Source organism: Hippoglossus hippoglossus, chromosome 13, assembly GCF_009819705.1.
Source record: "Hippoglossus hippoglossus isolate fHipHip1 chromosome 13, fHipHip1.pri, whole genome shotgun sequence".
Classification (NCBI taxonomy): Eukaryota; Metazoa; Chordata; class Actinopteri; order Pleuronectiformes; family Pleuronectidae; genus Hippoglossus; species Hippoglossus hippoglossus.
The window spans coordinates 18,600,164-18,620,022 of record NC_047163.1 but is presented as its reverse complement, the minus strand read 5'-3'; the positions used below and the strand labels follow the sequence as shown (position 1 = coordinate 18,620,022).

Below are 19,859 nucleotides of genomic sequence, written 5' to 3'. Positions count from 1 at the left end.
ACACATTCAATTACATTAGGTATAATATATTAGCTAAAGGTTTTTGGGTTGCCCAGTTCATTTATAAGAATGATCAAAAACTAGGTTAAAATGAAAATACAAGTTCTCTTTTTTTAAGTTGGAAACCATTCCACGGCTTAAATTTGAAATTCAACATTATTGGCGGACGCTTTTATCCAAAGCGACTTACAATTAGTGGATTCAACATTTAGGGGTTCAGTATCTTGCCCAAGGTCACTTGGCATGCAGATGGGCAAGACTGAGGATCGAACTACCAACCTTCTGGTTGGAGGACAACCGCTCCAAGCATCAAAGGTGCACACAGACGGAAGAAACGTATTTTTTGAGTCAAAACAGTATTATTGAAGTGGATGGATCTAGGAACAGGGTACATTCTTGGTGCAACTGATGTTGTATTCTGAAATTGTATGGAATCACATCAATTTTCTGTTCTTGGTGGGTTGCCTTAATCAACATCCTGGGGGTTGCCTGTACAGATTGCTACTACAGTATCCACTGCAATTAAGTGCAAATACCAAATACATTCATTAGTATGTTATAAACATAGCAGCTGACTCATTTAATGAGCTTACAACCCAGAAGTGTTTTTTTCTGTCAGTGTGCAGACAATCACACTCTCCACTGTTGCTAATGTCTCCTGATCGTGGCCGTGTTTTTTGTCCTACAGATTCAGGCTGAGACCTCAGGTTCTGAAGAGACTCTCCAAGACCAAGAATCATGTTTAATTAATACATGCATTAAATTAAATAATGAGACAAACACAGCTCTTTAGGCGAGTTTATACAGCTTGTGAATATTAGACATTGCATTCATATCCATATTCATAGATTCTGGATTGTTTAATGGGGAGAAGAATAAAACATTTTAATATTTATATCTTAGGCAATTACAGAAAAGTATTTTTTTTATTTCTTTTTTTTATGTCTTAAAACATGTCTGGAAGGTAGTGTAACTTGAATCAGTGCTTTAGGGGAGAAAAGTATTAACTGAACAACATCTGGCAACTTCATTATTTTGTAATAAATATATTTCTTCCCACCGGTAGGTAAGTGTAATGAAACTAAGACTTTAACTCTTAATAATATTTATTGTTTTGATAATATATTGTCTGTTTAGCATGGCTTTTAACTTATGGTTTATTTCTCTTGTTCTACGTTTCATCCTTTGTGGAAAAAAAACACAACGTATATAAAATCTTTGAAAAAAATCCCATATTTATTGCAGTGATGGTATCTCGGCTGTCAAAACTTTACATACTTTTTTTTAATTTAAAACATTTATCATAAAATATACATAGTGCTTCAGTACTACAGAGAACATATTGGTTATCAAAATTGATATCAGACCTTTGACTTTTGGCTAATGAATGTTTTCTGACACTTCAAAATGGCTATTTATTTAAAAAATACTCCTGACGTTAGTAGTACTATGAACCAGAGGACATAAAACAAATGACACATTAACATAGACAAAGTACACATCTCTGTTTGTCATTCGACTGAACAATGACAACGCTCACAGGAGGAGGACTGAATCATTCGGACGAGAATGACGTCTACAAATCTGAGAAGCTTCAGGAGTAAAAATGTAATGAGATTCTATACAAACTATATAAATATACTGTACATCCAAATGGATGATTAAACTTTTTAAAATTTGAATTTAAACTCTCTCTTTGTCTCATGATGTAATTCAGGACAAATATTGTCTCCTCATCCTCTTCACATTCACGACTATGAAAACACACAACATGTAAATGAATCCTGGTTTCCCTAATGATCAAGTGGAGCCCACATATACACACTGAAATCGACAGCATGTACAGACACTGCATGTGTTTACTGCCCACGCAGACACACACACAGACAAACACACACACACACACACACACACACACACACACACACACACACACACACACACACACACACACACACACACACACACACACAACCACACACACACACAACCACACATACACACACACTGATGCAAACTGATGATAAAACTGGCAGAATTCAATGTTCCTGCAAAAGAGAGGGAGAAACGTGACTGAATACCTGAATTGGAATAACATGTTAAAGTAACAGGAGCGAGACGAGAGTGGTTTGTCCATCAGTTGTGGTCAGACGTGGTGCCTGGATCATGGAAAATGTCTAGAACAGAGGGGGAGTGAAAGGGTGGAGGGTGGGGTGTCTTCCTAAGGCCCCCCACTGTAGGAGTAATCCGCCTTGTTGTGCATCACCAGCTTGTTGTCCACAAAGTAGAAGCTGTCAGACTGCGTCTCGTAAGGATGCAGGATCATCTCACGCACTGACAGGGAAGAAGTACACAACAACATCAAATCCTGTTAGATCTGATAAAACATCTACGTGTGGGTGTATTTGTCGCTTGTGATTCTTGTGTGTGTGTGTGTGTGTGTGTGTGTGTGTGTGTGTGTGTGTGTCACACTCACTGATTTCCTCTGACAGTGCGGGGAACTCGTAGATGTGCTCGCATGTGTTCTTGCTGCTGGGCATGCAGAAGCCAAACTCGAAATCAAAGCTCTTGAGCAGCTGATCGCGGAAGTAGTGTCTTTCGATCATGCGGAAGTTGTTGATGGGGGTATCGCCCACTGTGAACTCCACCCTGCAGAGACACAGGGGGAGAAATGAAATTTATATCTGTATTGTAAATACAGATGTTTTAGGCAGCTCAAAGGTCAGGTGAACTTTACAGGTTACTGACAACTTCCATCACTTCTAAGTGAAATATGGGAATCGCAGCAACATCATTTCAACAAAGTCCATCAGATTAAGAAATATGATCAGTCAGATGATCACACACATTAAGAGTTAACCTTTTAAACACAAAAAAACACCTTTGGCTTAAAGCACTACCGCACCCCAAAAATATAGAAAGTTACAGTAAATGACGTATTGCATCATGCACTTTACCCGTAATGCCATGCAAATAGCGGTTACGAACTGTAAAGATGTTTTATGGTATTTCTACTGTGTATTTTTGGGTATTTAGCCGTAAAAATACAGCAAAGGTTAACAGTGTTGGTAGCACCGCTGTTGGTGTGTTTTGGTCTTAGCTGAAATCAATCCTTACACAACCTTAATAGATTATATATAATATATTATATTGTTTGAAGACTTTAATTGCCAGAGCTTTTTTCAGTGAATAATCTGAGGATCTCTGGGAATGGGAATCAACATTATCACTGCAACAGCTATTGAATTGGTTCAGATTTGTGGCAGTGGTTCTAAAGTGCTTTCAGAACAAAAGGTACTTTGCTGCACATTTGATATTCCTGTTTTTATGCCAGCATAAAGGCCAGGCAAAAACCTTCAATTTCTTTTTTTGAACATGTTTTCTGGATTTTTTTAACCTTTTTATTTTTTTACATTTTATTTAGACAGTGGACAATGGACAGTGGACAATGCAATTAAAATGGGGACAGAGATGAACTGCAGCAAAGGTAACCAAACACGTGGCTGCTGCAGAATGACTCAAGCCTCCGTTTGTGGGGGGCCTCTGCACCAGGACAGGTGAGCTAGCATCATGTTTGTGTCTTTTTAAGTTCGGTTCATTATATCTTAGACTAATTCTAAATGTGTAAAAGTTGAAGTCATTACTAACTGGTAAAACAAGAAGAATTGTAAGTGTGTATATCTACGATCAGTGCTCTACAGGATTGCTCTGTTTCTGACCTCAGCAGTTCTATGATTTGGTCAAACAGCGTTCGCTATGCAGACCAGAGTGTCTGCATCTTCAAAGTTGTTTTCATGATAAAATTTTCCGTCCAGAATGGTTTCCTGGGGTGAACCCAACTTTTAAATCAAAGTTTTTCACAGATTGTGCTGCTCTGCTTTATCTCCATCATTGGCTAAAAGTCCAGTGTGCAGAACACGTCAGTGGTGAGGGCAGTCTTTAGAAAAACTGGATTTTTATTTAATCTGTCTCTGCAAAAAAATAAAAAAACGGTGGGGGGAAAATATAATGTTTTTCTTTAGGAAACGCGTGTGACTAAATCATGGCCACGAATTGAGTTGGTAAGTCGAACCATGAAACCGACCAACAATTTTCTTTTGTTGCCTCAATTTTTTTCTCTGTTCAGCCAATCTGACACAATCTTAATGATGTCACTGTACAACCACAACTCATTATTATTAACATAACTTAGTGAATACAACTTCTGACAACATTGACAAAAAAACTTTGACAAATGATCCTTCAAATTGATCCTCCAGAACAACAATCGACATGTATCTTTTCTGAGGTGCTGCCAATGATATCTGAAATATACATTGATCTTTTTCATTAGATCTAGATGAGTTAGTTGTTGGTTTAGATGGAAATCTGCAGTCAGAGTAGGAGTCAAATGATAAACACCACTCAGGAGCTCTGACAGTTATTTGCTGCCTGACTCAGGAGGTGGGCTGCGTCGCTCTGTGTGTTCACACTCATCATCGTCAGCCTGTCGCCACACACTGAAGCCCACACGCCTCCTACATCTGCTGTGTGTCTTCTGTCAGAGCAGCAGGGGTTGAAAGGACGTTATTGCATCACTGTGCTCGTTCAAGGACACAGGTCTCAAGTCTTCATCTCTCGTGTGGAGGAAACACACACACAGTGAACTTACGTGGCTCCAACCTGCCGCAACTGCAGGAAGGCTGGGGTGAACTGGTATCGCACGAAACGGCCGGCGTTGGGGTCACAATGCTTTTTATCTCCTGCTAAACAGAGAAAAAAAGAAAAGCAGTTAGACCAACAAAATCTAACTTCTCCAAATCCTTCATTTCATTAATTTCATCAGGTGAGATAAATTTGGGTATAGCTCACTGTAGTTACAGTCAATATTAAGTTGACAAGAAAAGAAATTCATTACTACTACTATTATTGTTGTATTAGCATATCCTTTACAAGGCCATCGGACAAGGAAAAGATCATACAAAACAATTTTAAATAATGTTTTGAAGCTTTCATTAACTCAATCTGGAAAAGATATGTAACAATTTGTGCGTCAGGTTTGGAGCTGACCTGGTGTTGGAGGTTTAGTGATCTCAAACAGGACTGTCCCTGTTTCCATGTCACGGATCTTAAACCTGGTGAAGTCGATCATGTGGACGTTTTCTTCTGGAGAACAAAGATAATCTGCAAAACAAAAAACAGAGAGGAGAGGAGCCTTTAGACTGTATACATGGACACAATTATACTACACACTTTGAATAAAGCAAACTTTATATCAGGCAGCAAACTGTCCATTTATAAAATTGTACTAAAGACGCCTCTGTGACCTATTTTTGAATTATCACCTCTGTAACTTCACAATCCAGGGAAACAATTTCCCTCATATCAGCTATTTCTCTATGCCCAAAAATCTTTACGTCAGTTACAGCAAACAAACAACGAAGCTAAAAGCACAAACTAGCCTCAGAGGCTAAACACCTTACATTCTTAAACCCTTGATTTCAATGTGGAAAAAAACCTTTAATGGGAAACAATGAAGAAAAACTCAGAGGAGGAACAGAGAAGGGCTCTCTCTGCAGGATCAACATAAATTACACAGTATCAGGTATACACAGCTCATATTTACTGCAATATAACACAACATATTCACGTTTTATGGTGGTGGTAGCATAATGTACATACTATGTGTGAATGGTGGTTTCATTTGTTTATTATTTCACCCTTTGGCATGTCTTAGGTTTTTATATTTTTCGACTTTGTTTTATGTCTCTAGTGTAGTTAAATGTATTTTTGTTCATCAAAACAAATTAGAAAATCCATTTTTTTCCACTTTTGATTTGAATGGTTTATTGAAGAATTACATTTGTAATCTGAAACTTCCAACATTTCATATCAGCACACACTTGCACCTCTTGACTCTTGAATTTGAGAAATGGATATTTTGCTGTATACCTGTGATACAGTCACTTGAACTTTACTTTTCTCTGAACAATTTTTTTTTTTAATTAAACAACAGATCGTCAAGTCCAGTGAACACAAACGCAGTGGAAGAGTGTATCAGTATCCTGAGCAGAGGGACAGATTTGTCCATGCTGGCACTGCATGTGTGTGAGTGTGTGTGTGTGTGTGTGTGTGTGTGTGTGTGTGTGTGTGTGTGTGTGTGTGTGTGAGAGAGAGAGAGAGGGGGGGGGGGGGTGTACTCTCTCTCTCTCTCTTTCTCTATAAGCATGGGTGAGACACTACCCTCCCAACGGGGCAGGATTAGGCCTAAGAGGCTTATTGTTTTTTACCATCACATGGACCAACTGGTTATCAAACACACACACACACACACACACACACACACACACACACACACACACACACTATCTCATTAGGGTTATTATTGGCAGTCTATGTTGCATAAGCCTTGAAGAGACTTTCTTACGGCTACTTTCACATGTAACACGTTAAAAAAAGACAAACGCGGAACATTAACTGAGGTGAAACGTTACACTGACTTTATCACAAACACAGATGAAAGATGATCTGTGTATTTGTGCAAGCATATGGTCACAAATACACTCACACTGTTACATCTTCTTCTGTTTCTGAGGGTTAGGGAGCAGATGGGCCACACCGGCTTTAGCCACCTGCTTGAAGATATTTATAGACCTTTTCATAAAGTACAGTACACTGTAGCTGACACCTTGCACAAAAATGTCGCTCTTGTGAAACAGCGCTATTTAGAGCTCACAGCGGATGGCATATTTTGAGCGCTCATGTAAAAGACAGATGAATCGAAACAGAAAAAGTTTCTGACAGAGATACTACAGCAACGACAACAATGTCTCGTTCTTGGGCTGTGACAGTCATGCAGAGAAAATGCAACTTATTTATTGGATCATTTAAATGCTAATATATTATTTACATAAGAGATGGAGTCAGGCTTCATCGCTGTCCACCTACAGGCATGACTTTACAAACCTTATTACCATGTTAAAGCAGCAGAGCATTGAGAGTGTGCTGGATCCATGCTGCGCCACAAAAACGGATCTAAGTAATTTTATTTATAAAGCAGCTTTCGAAAGAACATCACAGAGCTTCACAATAAAAATAAAGCAACAGACTGACAACTTGAGCTTTAAGTCAATTTGCCTTTATAACACTGAGGTTCTGCTGTGATGCACAGCTGGTCAGCAGGTTGATTGGATGTTTAAATCACATCTTTTACAAATCAGCAAAGTTTTATAATTCTGCATTACAGCATTCAAAATACTACGTTTACTACATGAGGTAAAGAACTAAAAAACTTCAAATGTATTTTGTATAAATCTCTCTGATGCTTATATGACCTTTTATATAAAAGTGAAGAATGTTATGTCTTCTTCTTGACTTGTGCAATCATGGTTTTCATGTCTGGATGGTCTCTCATAAGAAATATTGGAGTAACTTTGAACAAGAAATGTCCAAAACTAAAGTTGTTCCTATGACGACTTCAAGGACCAATTCGACAGTAACTGTAGAATACCAATTATGCTGATGGGAAAGTGGAGATTCTACATATGTGTGCATATGTGCAGAGTATGCACATACATGTGTATATGTATGTATAAGCACTGCATGCACACTTGCTGCTGTTGCATCTTTCTGCACACACACTGCAGCGTGGACAGGCCTCCTCCCTGGTGATGAGTTCATGTTAATGTACTGTCGATATGAGCGCAGTGTTTCCATGGTGAACGTCACAAGACTGGTCAAGAGATTTGCACGTAAAGCTGCTCTGGCTCAAAAACGCAGTCTCCTTATGTTGCTTTCCAAACAGCAGTAAGAGGGTTAGCGGGCCGCCACTTGATGCAGTGCCCTCTAGTGCCAGTTCATTTGATGTGAGGCGCTTATCTGCTCTGAGAATATTACTATAAGCCTACTGTTTGTCTGGGACTGTGTGTTTTTCTATAGCAACAGCAAGAAAAAAAAATCCACACGCTATTTATAGAGTGACTGCATGTGGCCTGAGTCACTGCAGAGTTAGTTTAAAGTGACCAGAATCATTTAAGACTAGAAGATAATAATAACTTCATCAAATACTACTAATAATACATGATAATACTGTACCAAACTACTTTCTACAGCTAACACATATTGACACTGCATGTCTGTTCACCACTTAGAGCACTCATATGAACAATACATGCATATATTTTATATATAAATGGTCGAAGAGTCTCCATTTCCTCCCACTATCCAGAAACGAAGCCAAAATATCCCGGATCCAAACCATCTTGCACATTCAGAGCCAGATAGAATCAAATAACTAATCAAAACATAAAAACACACTTGGAGAAACATCAGTGTGATAAGAAACTAAAAGAAGGGTTACGGTTAGTAACCATATTTGAGGAAAGTTTATATGACGTTTACTTTGACTTTTTATTTTGGTCCACGTCCCATATACTAACATGGGGAGGCAGGATTTATGACCTATACTGCAGTCTGCCAATAAGAGGAGGGCAATCAAGACACTTTTGGCTTCCCTTTTGGAGAGCATGTCGTCCAACTTTATATACAGTCTATGGTTTAAACACTTTCTCAGAGCACCAGTGTTCATCCCCAAACCATATAGTCATAAGTAAGAAATCTTCTCTCTAACTGTAAATTACAGTCTGCCAATATAAAATAAAAATCTGTTGGCTCTGTGCTCTGAATACATCTCGGTTGCTATCAGTGAGCTCGCCCTCTCTGTGGGCAGATGACCGCGGGATGTATTTTGTGAATCAGACAATACCACTTGCCAAACCTGCTGAAAAAGACAGATGGAGCGTTTAATCTATTAGCACAGCCAACAAAGTCACTTTCACACAGTCCACTTCAAGAAATCCCACATAATCACATCACACCTACAGTCACATGAAGCTCAACACTACACAAACCCTCTCTGTAAACGTCTACTACTGAATCTGATCAATGTAGCCGCTTCTATAGGCTGCAGTTTGATCAGTTTTTAAATGACCAACCAAGGCCTTGTGTCAGTGATAATAGATCTCTATAGGCTTCCAGTTGGGGACGTTTAGGAAATGTATAAACAATATTGCGGCAAAATATTTTCATTTATCAAATTGTAGATTTTAATTTCTGAAAAGATGCAACACAGAGGAATCCACCACAAACATCATTAATTGACACCTGATCAATATCAGAATCTAAATTAAATCAATGGAAATAATATCTTACTCGTGGGGTTTTGATGTTGGAAATATTTTCTAACCCTAACCTTCAATAGGCGTAAATGATCAAAGCTAATGACAAAAATTGTGTTATATCTAAACATTGCTATGATACTGAGAATAATTGACAGACCTCATATGGAAGCTTTTCATTAGGAACATAGGACGTGTAACCTGAAAATGTGGGTGAAAAAACTGAGAAATAATTCCAGAGGCCGACAGAACATAAAATCACACTTGTGCAAATATGAAGAATTGTTAAAAGAAGAGTGTGATAGTTTGTGAAACTTGCTTGTCCTTGTTCGAGAAAACAGATCACACTAGTTACGCCAGTTAGCGTAATTTAGCCTAGCTATGAAATAGTCCACATAAAACCACAATTTGTTTTTGTTTTTTTATGGATTAAACAAATGAAATGTGTAAAGTTGTAAGTGTTAGCGACGCTTCCAGTCTTAATGCTGAGGTAAGCTAACTGGCTAATAGCTGTATGGTCATATTTTCTTTACCACTGTTCCTTGAGTTAAGACGTTTTTTTCTGTTTTGGCATGTTTTCAGTTACTCCCTCTTTTATTTTGTTGTCTCCTATTTCTGAATACTTTACTTCCAATCTTTGTCTTATTTCCCCTGCGACCCACTGATTGTTTGCCCATATAATTTTTACCTGTTTCCTGTTTTCTCCTGTATTTATACCCTGTTTCCCTGATCTCAGTGCCAGTTTGTCTCATCAGTTCCCAACATACCAGGAATTTCTATTGTGATCATTCTTTAAGTTAATGGCAAAGCTTTGTTTTAGACCTGCCTCTAGTCTCTGTGTTTTTGGAAACCTTTGCATGGTCGTGTTTTTACGTCCTTATACTGAACAGTCTCGTAAAGACTGTTTTAAAACTTTGATCCTGTCTCAGATATCCTATCAAAGTGGTATTGATCTAATCTTTGAAATCTTTTCAAGAAAGTGAATAATTGCAATAATAATGAATATCGAAATATTCCTTATAAGAATGATTTTTTTTCACACAAGTTGCCGTAGTATTTTTGTAAAAAGGAAAACCATACTACAGGCATTATTGCCATATTTTCTGTTCTTCTAACAGGAAAATACAATATAATGCTAGGAGGAATTAACCATTAAAATCTGCCTCAATGAATCACAATGTCTTGAAATTATCAGGGTAGATTGACTGCAGTACAATATTCAAAAACACCAAGATAAACACGTTTGTATCTCATTTCTTTCTTTCTTTTTTCCTTTCTTCTTTCACCTGCACAACACACACACACATACAAAAAATGCTCCACTTCACTTCCTTCAACACTGTCGCCTAGCAACGCTCCTTCTGATAGCACGCCAGCTCGATTAGTCCGTCTTGTTGCTTCCCCTCATCCACCTGGCTGCTCTGCAACAACAGGGTGCAGCAGCGAATCAAAGGAGCATATCTTGGGTTTGACATCAGTCGTATGCAAATAGAAAACGTTCCTCGTCTGACACTTGATGAACGGCAGGCTATACCTGAGGCCTACTCCTATAAAAAAGAGGCCTACCTCTCGTCTAGTTTCACAATCCTGAAGCAGCGGAGCGACAAAGACAGTATAGATTGGAGGCAGAATATTAAGAGGATATGTTTATATTATAGGATAAATTACAATATTCTTTACTGTTCCTGTGAAGAAAGATATTAACTCTCAGCACAGGTGATCTGACATCATTACACACTATGGTCTTCCTACTCTCACTCCAAGGAGGATTGTTCAATTCTACATTTACTTTTTATGTCTTAACATGATTTCGAGTTGTTTTTTGCATTAGAAAGGATTTTTTGTGTGGTTTCAAATAATGGATCGTCTGTGTCAACACACAAGTCATGGCACCTAAGACCAAAAGCAGATTTATGTCAAATTTCACTCTAAAAATCAATAGTGTCCTGAAAAGATGTGTTTGGCAGCAGCCCCCATAGGGAGTAAAATTAGCACCGGGTCTTGAGTCATGATGTGTTCCTGTATTCAGATACTCGAAGTCTGTCTGACACCAAAGTGGCATTCATGAAGAGCAAGCGAGCTGCCACTTATAGCTCCTTAATCCCAGAGATTAGCCCGGAGTTACAGACTTTCAGCCACAGGGATTGACTTCACATGCCTTATTCTTTCCGTTTGACTTTGTGGTCTCCGATCGGTGCAGAGACTATGTTGAATTAATCCCACAACATGAGGAACAACGATACAGGCATGTTGACTTCACATTATAATAATCTGTAGCTGCAGGCGGCTATAGTGACGTGAGCATTAAACCTTGTCCACATTGTGATATATAGTGCACCTGTGTATGGCAGGTTGTTTCATGTCTCTCTGTTCATATCACCTGTAGGCAAACTGGCAACTGGTGAGGTTCATGGAGAGGCTGCTCTCTGAGCAGCTGAATGCAGATTAGATTCTTATCTCTTGTCGCTCTCTGGTCTGTGTAACAGAGTGGAAAAATAAAATAACTTACCTGGTTGTATAAATCTAATCTAAACTTTGAAACATGGGGCCATTCATTGAAGGACAAAAAAAACCGTTGCTTCCATCAACCTAAAACCAATAGTTAGACTCTCTGGCTATGCGCTTATTAACTTTCTTGCTTCGTGAGAAGATCATCATGACTTTCGAATCTGTCTGCTAAATATAAACTAGAAACTCGAAATATCCCTAAATCTCCCTGTCTCCTTCCATGTCATTTCCAACGACATGATGCTCAGGTTGGAAAGCTTGCTGCTTTATATAATGATGGACGATTTGACATCTCCCCAAAAGCCAAATTGCCACCTTGTGGGTGGCTACATTATAGGTCATAAACCCTGCCTCCTACACATTAGTGGATGGGACATGAACTAAAGTAAAAAGAAAAATTACACGTCAAATATATTAATATTAATATATGCCTCAGAGATGGTTTCCGGCATTATTGGCTGTTATTATCACACTGATGTTCTTTCAAGTGCATATTTTCCTGGTATGTTTGGTTTTAATTAGATATTTGATGCGATAATAACGGGGTGAGACGTCATGATTGAAAGTCCAGACTGACTCGTGATTGGTCGAGTGTGTATTGATGACATCTCAATAATGTGAACTCCTGGTCGCTACTGAGCAGACTCAGGTACAAGATGGCAGCGTTCATATGTTGAATATTTTGGCTTCATATCTGAGGAAGTGAAGAACGTCACATACCTCCAGGGTTGAATAAATCAGTTCAAGAGGTGCACTGTTGAAACCCTTTTTTCCATCATATCACGTGAGAACAGTATCAAGCACTTATGTTAGCAGCGAAGTGGTTGAATGCTAATGTCAGCTGTTGATGTCAAATAGCTAATAGCTGATTGCTAACGAGCTAATGAGCTAATGTGCCATATATGTTGTTTTTAACCTTGAAGCATTGCTCAATCTCCCTCCAGACTCTCACATTACAATGTTTTTTCTATGGTTGATCAATAGGGGAACATTGAAATTATAATTATTTCTCTGTAGATTCTGTTTATACGATTTTACACTAATATTTTTGTTATCTTCATAGCATTAAAAAGTAAGAAAATTATATTGAGATAATTAATAATCTTCGCCTGAATTTAACTGTACTGGATCGGTGGGGTTTGTAATAATTAGGGTTATGTACTGTGGAGCACATCACGCACCAATAGCACGCTACAGAGTGTGTGTGCTTCAGGTGAACCCCATGACACCACTTCATTACATTTATCTAATCTCTGTGTCTGCAGGCACACACACACACACACGCACATACACACACACACACACACACACACACACACACACACACACACACACACACACACACACACACACACACACACACACACACACTGACCACTCTGTCACATTCAGGGTCAGACTGTGAGAGGAACCTGGAGGGACATCAATGATTTGTCTCACACTCCCCCCACTCCATAGATCACGCCTCATCTATGGACATGATCTAAAAAGACTTCTGAGACACAAGTGCAGAATAAAAAGAGTTTCATTGAAATCATATCATCTTAGGCATTTGATTAAACAACTTGAATTCTACATGAATTAAATGCAAACCCTAACCCGCCAGCAAATAATAAGCAATATATAGATAAATTAATGTGTGAAGTGAGGTCCCACCAGCAACCTCTTTATACAACAAGTAACCAAAGTATTTCAGGTGCTCCGATTTCTTTCAATGTACACGTCCAGTAGCACTGAACAAACTTCTGGTTTTATTATGTTTGCATCGATGTATGTTTTTATGAAGTTTTTTTTCTAAATTTCATTCAGGGAGACAAAAGTTCCTTGTGTGAGTCTGCAGGGACTATAGTTCTATCCATAATGTATGTCTAGATTTTAAATGAATACGTCAAGGGCGCCAAGCTCTGCAGGAAATAGAAAATAGAGAATAGAGTAGGATTCTCTCTGTTTAGTGTCATCACTGTTTAATTTTAAATGTTTTGGCCATAGTAAACACACATCACCTTTAATATGTATGTTTCTGGCCGGTGGTCTAAACCACTGGCTCCCAGTCTGGGATCTACCCAAGGACCCATAAAATGATCTCAGGGGACATGACGGTATTAATGAAAAGCAGTAAAAAAGATTTACACCTTTGCTGATGTTCTTCTAATCATTGGTGTTTTGTGATCAGTGTCTGGGTAGTCTAACCCCTTTGGGGGGGGGGGGGTCTCTAAATGTTTGAAACAGGGGAAAAAAATGTGTCCTTCTTCAGTCGATCTGGTCACAACCCATGGACATCTAGCAACAGTAAAGATCGATCGTGTTAGAAACCACTGGTTTAGACTTTATCATCAAAGCATATGGAGCTGTTGAAAATGCCATGAATATGTATGTATGTATTGTATGTATGTATGTATGTATGTATGTATGTATGTATGTATGTATGTATGTATGTATGTATGTATGTATGTATCTATCTATCTATCTATCTATCTATCTATCTATCTATCTATCTATCTATATAATGCGCTCTCTCTAACTCTCTATCGCTCTCCATCTTTCCATATATCCATATATCTTAATAAATATTTATCTGTATATATCCATCTCTTAATATTTCTGTATCTCTTTACAGCTTTATATATCTACCTTTATCTTTATCTCTCTCTATGTATTCATCTCTCCATATATATCTATCTCTATATGTTTATGATTATAATGCACCTTTCCAATGATAACATTTATAATATTTGACATGTGGTTCTCGGTCTAAAAACAGCTGCCAGTTTTGATCTGATGAGCGTGTGTCACTGAAGTGGACGTAACAAGCTTCTCTCTCTCTCTCTCTCCATGTCAAATCACTCTGAAAGAATAACCTTGTGACAGCTGTGTGCATTTCAGATTAACTACCGGCCGCACCAATCAATTTTAATTAAAGCTGCCTCTATTGTGATGGTTGAAATCACAGAGCAGAGATCCCACCCAGCGCAGAACAAGGGCCGATCTGTGTCCCCGACTTATTAAGGCCAAATAATTGATGAGCCATTAGTGTAGAAGGAACCTTTGAGTCAAATATACAGCACAGCAGGGGTTCAAATGTGGTATCCCATTACACAATAACAATTAATGTTGTTTTCATATACTGTGTGGTATCTGTTCTTAGAAAGCGTTCTAGTGATGCTGTTGTATAAGTGGGAATGGACAAAAAGGAACTGCTGAAATTTTTAAATAAAATTAAAAAATATATCAAATGTTAGCAGCTCGAAAACGGGTCAAGGGCAAAACATACAGTATATGTGTTCATGAATGTGCTTTTTAACAAAGTGATGGTAAAGCAGCATCTGACGCTCACTCCTCCCACACCTGCAAGTTACAGGGGCTGCATCAGACAACTCGTGTGACTTTTAAAAACTGACGACCTGAGCATGTTCTTGTCACGCTTGAGGTGAGAGATAAACACAGAGTTTGAGCAATTCTCTCAAACTCTCTGTCGTCATTCTTTACAAACTGCTGTCTGTTTTGGTGCTTTCAACTATGTTCACCACTAGGAAGGCCTTTGAGAACAGTCTGTGAATCTTATTTCTGTTTTATATGAGTGATTGTGTCTCGCTCCTCTCTATGATCACAGGCTTTTGCCCCATCTTCAAGTTTGGCCACTATGAACATCTACAAATATTTTTTTTTCTTTTAGATTTAAGAATTAAATTTGTTTGGGACCTTGACATACACTATAGGGACGAAACATAAACAATTGAATAACAGGACCACCACCAAAGGACCACCCTGACAACTTAGTAAACTGCTTGGTAATGTATTTAAGGAATGGGGGTCAATACTATTATCATTTTTTGATATGAAAAATGGCACATTATCAGTTTACTGTTTACATGATGGATGAGTTATGATACGCAGCCAGGCAAACAAACAGAAACACTGTCCCTGCCAAATATATCTTATGTTCATAACTGTCATTTTGTGACCTTATAATGCAGAGAATTATAATAATTATCATTAACCTATTATTTTATTTTTTTAAGTAATATATGATTCAGTTTTTACAGTTAAGTCAAACAAACAACGAATATTTGTGGAACTCAGGAGCAGTGATCAACTTGAATTTGACTTTCAGGGCCACGGGGGATACATTGTTACAATTCAAAGTATTAAACACACTTTAATTTATTTATGAGTAATTCATTGATTAATAATAGACGTGGTGAAATGTAAACAAACGATTCCCTGATGCATATGTTGTTGTGTATTGAATTATAAAGATTGAGTATTTTCTGTATTTGAATATTCAAATATGTCCTATATATTATTTGATGTCCTACATTGTGTACACTGGGAGAAACATCAAATAATACATGAGTATATATGAGAGACAAATTACTGATTATTGGTTATTTTTTAAGTTTTATGAGAACAAAATATGGATTTGATGGATTTAATAACAGTTATTGCTTTATGCAGCTCAACCTTATAAACTTCTCTCCATCTGCAGACCAGGTATGAGGAGCTCTAAGTTTGTTATGAGTGAATCTTTATTTTCACATTTGAATCCCCAAAGTGAAAGACTAAACCGCATTTTTAGAGCATTTTTGGTGATATTACTTTTATTTATCAGATAATTCTGACTGCTCTCTTCAGTCCACTTCCATGCAAACACAATGAGACATGATGATTTAGAGGTAAACAACATTCTCCACACAAAATGATCCAGAAATGCATTTAACACCATAAAACACTGAACGTCAAAAATAATTGTTATTGCTGATTGTAACCAAGGATGATTTCTATTTCACACTTCTGTTGTCCAATGATAATTATTGTAATTCTCTGCATTATAAGGTCACAAAATGACAGTTACAAACATAAGATATACAGTATTTGGCAGTGACAGTGTTTCTGTTTGTTTGCCTGGCTGTTTATCATAACTCATCCATCATGTAAACAGTAAACTGATAATGTGCCATTTTTCATATCACAGCGGCTCTTCTCATCTGCCTGGATTATATTTCTTCTCCTCTCTGCCTGTGTGACAATGACGCGCTGCGCCTCGCTTATCAGCACTGAACCACCGTGACAAACTGGAGCCGGGCTGCACCAAAATGGTGGTACAGTATTTACCTCCCAAAAGCACAACTGAAAAAGTCATTTACCAACAACAATTTTCTTTCCCTTGCAGCAGAAAATGATGAGTCTGAATTGTGCGACACTCAATGCTTCTCTCTGTGGTGTACATCGCTTGTATGGTCTGCCATTTAAAATGGTTGGGAGACATTTTAACCGGAAACAAAGAAGCAGATCCAACGCTAGCTCATTTGTATATAGACCCAAATATCATCCAGCTACGGTTCAAATCACCAGAAATGACATTATTGACATGTGACAGATGCCATCTTTGACCATTAAGGATTTATTTTAGTGGATATTACATTTACTGCTGTCAAAAGCCAGAAAATAAAAGACTATGGCTGTATTTTAATGTGACCTGCAAGGTCATTAATTACCTGAGGTGCATCTCGTCATTGCAGAATGCTGTGATACAGCCGTCCTGACATAATCCAGATTACATGTCAGTGGAGAGCAGAGATTACTGCACCATCATGAGTAATTTAGGCTTTATCACACTGATGCAGCACGACCCAGCATTTTGATGAGGTGGTACAGAAATGAAAACAGATTTGGTACTCTGAGAAGGGACGGGGGCGGAGAGTCGGTTTTAAAAATAGTTTTCATTTTTGAGTAATTGAAAATTAATGCAAATAAACTTTTGCAGTATCAGAAAATGACAACAACTTTTCACTTTTCACTTTCCTGTGTCGTCAATGTATTAAAGGACCAATCAGTCCATCAATCAATTTCGGAGTAAAGGCAAATACAAATATTTACATATTTTGTTCGGGTTTAAGTGGGTTTTTAGTCAAGATGTGTATTTAGATGTTTAGTTTAGGAGCATAGGATTCAGAATATCATTAGACATTGAACAACAACAAAAAAAGGTTGACTACAATATTTTTCAGAGCTTTAATACCCACTCATACCCTGATGATAGACTTTACTCACATTTAATGACCAAGATATTGGGTGAGGTTGAAAGCTCCAAAAAAACGTTAATTAGATTTTGTGATTTAGGATTTTATTTTAAATTAAATTGTCAAGCTAATGTTTCCTTAGTGATCTAAACTAGTACATTGACTGCTATGCTCAATATTGGACAAATTAAGTCGACTACACAAAACATTTTATATTTTATTTTTTTATATTATTTGCTCATCTGTAAATTATTGGGTAATGGCACTTCCACAAAATTTACACAATGCATTAGTCTGACTGGACTTAATTAGCAAGATTCCACAAGCAATTCACCAATTATATCAGCAATCAGAAGAAAGTCATCCGTGTAACACTATATGATATTATGAAGCACCCATGAATTGTAATAATAATAATAATAATAATAATAATAATAATAATAATAATAATAATAATAATAATAATAATAAAAAAATTTATTTTACTGTGTCATTCTGGAGAAACCTTACTATAAATCATCAGTAAACACATGAATAAAACCAAGAGTTAAACTAGGATTAGGAGACACACACACCTAATCAATATACAACATATGTAACAGGTTGTGAGTTGTATTAGAATTTCCTCTCTGACACAACTCTGCTGATATTGGTGCTTGAAACCAGATCTACCTGAGTTACTCGCTGTGCTGTTTCCATGACCTAACGTGGGAACAGATACCATGATATGTCAAACAACATGCTGATAGTTTTATTCTCTTGTATTTGTTACGTCAGATTACTCGTCTGTGAGGAGCTATAATCGGCAGGTCACATCTCTGGCCACCTGTTACCTCACAGCCACAGGTGCCTTGAGGAGAGATGAGGATGTGGAGAGTGCCAGGATAGGTTTTTTGGGCCAGGATTTGTGGAGCACACACACACACACACACACACACACACACACACACACACACACACACACACACACACACACACACACACACACACACACACACACACACACACACACACACACACACACACACACACCTTCAATTGCTTTCCATGCCCACACACTCAGCACACAGAGATGCAAACCCCAACAAACACATGTAAGAAATCATACAGGAGCACTGATAGTAACCTGAACTCAGGTAAGGTCAATAAACTGTTCTCCTTATTAGAAGAGGATTATGGGTAATGTAGTCGGGTCAGACTTTGAACCCATAACGGTTCATTGACTTCCTCTTATTCTAATCTATAGAGACTCATTGATGACCTTTCAGACTGTGTCGCTGTCCATGGTATCTATGTCTGCTTCCTCTGCACAGCCAATACAAACAGGACAATTACGCACAGAGTGTATATGTTAGTGTCAGGACACAGGGATTGGAAGCAGCAGCAGATGGGTGACATTAATCAGGCTTCAACTACAGTCTCAGTTTCAGCAGGTTACACTCACTCTTGGTGATCTTCTGGAGCCCCAGCACATCCTCGGGCGTTATTACGGTATTTCTGCGCAGCTCTTCTTCGGTTGTAGCCGGGATCCCCATGTCTGCTGAGTTGCAGCCCTGCTGCACTTTCATGTCCAGCGGAAGAGGTGCTGTTTGAGTCGGCGAGCGACCTGACGGGAAGCCGGGGGTTCTGCTGGAGATGAAGATGATGGTGATGATGATGCTCTCTCGGCGTCGTTCGCCGCAGGAGCCGATTTTACTTGCGTCGGGGCTTCTGGTGACGCGCAGGCTAATACTCTGCGCAGCAAACAGGCTCTGTGTGGCTACAAGAATAACTCATTCTCCGTGCCGCCTCCTCCTCCTCCTCCTCCCTCCCTCGATCCGGTAAAAGATAAAAATCAGCCCTTAGCTTTCCTCCTCCCTCCCTCCCTCCCTCCCTCGCCCAAGGCTCATCGGCTCTCTCACAAGCTATTTAATCCAAATCCTGTGGCTTTAAACCGACCAGAGGTGCATGGCTGACAGGTCTGCGCGCCTCGTCATCTGCACACACACATACACACACACACACACACACACACACACACACACACACACACATTCAGTGTCTTTCCATACCCACACACTCAGCACACAGAGGTGCAACCCCTACAAACACATGTAGGAAAACAAACAGGAACACTGATATTAACCTGAACTCAGGTAAAGTCAATAAACTGTTCTCCTCATAAGCAGAGGATTAT

At 38.5% G+C, this 19,859-nt stretch overlaps 1 protein-coding gene across 2 annotated transcripts; it reads right to left on the bottom strand.

The window, feature by feature from the left end:
• Positions 1 to 1,215: 1,215 nt before the first annotated feature.
• Positions 1,216 to 19,509, bottom strand: unc119a (unc-119 homolog a (C. elegans)). Of its 2 annotated transcripts, none has more exons than XM_034605340.1 (5): positions 19,128 to 19,509; positions 5,050 to 5,163; positions 4,652 to 4,745; positions 2,477 to 2,649; positions 1,216 to 2,334 (listed from the first exon to the last, which is right to left on the bottom strand). In XM_034605340.1, exons 1-5 carry the CDS (start codon positions 19,249 to 19,251, stop codon positions 2,222 to 2,224), a joined length of 618 nt encoding a protein of 205 aa, XP_034461231.1. In that variant the 5' UTR covers positions 19,252 to 19,509; the 3' UTR covers positions 1,216 to 2,221. The 2 variants fall into 2 exon arrangements, with proteins under 2 accessions (XP_034461231.1, XP_034461230.1); XM_034605339.1 differs by having other exon boundaries at positions 4,652 to 4,742.
• Positions 19,510 to 19,859: the final 350 nt, after the last annotated feature.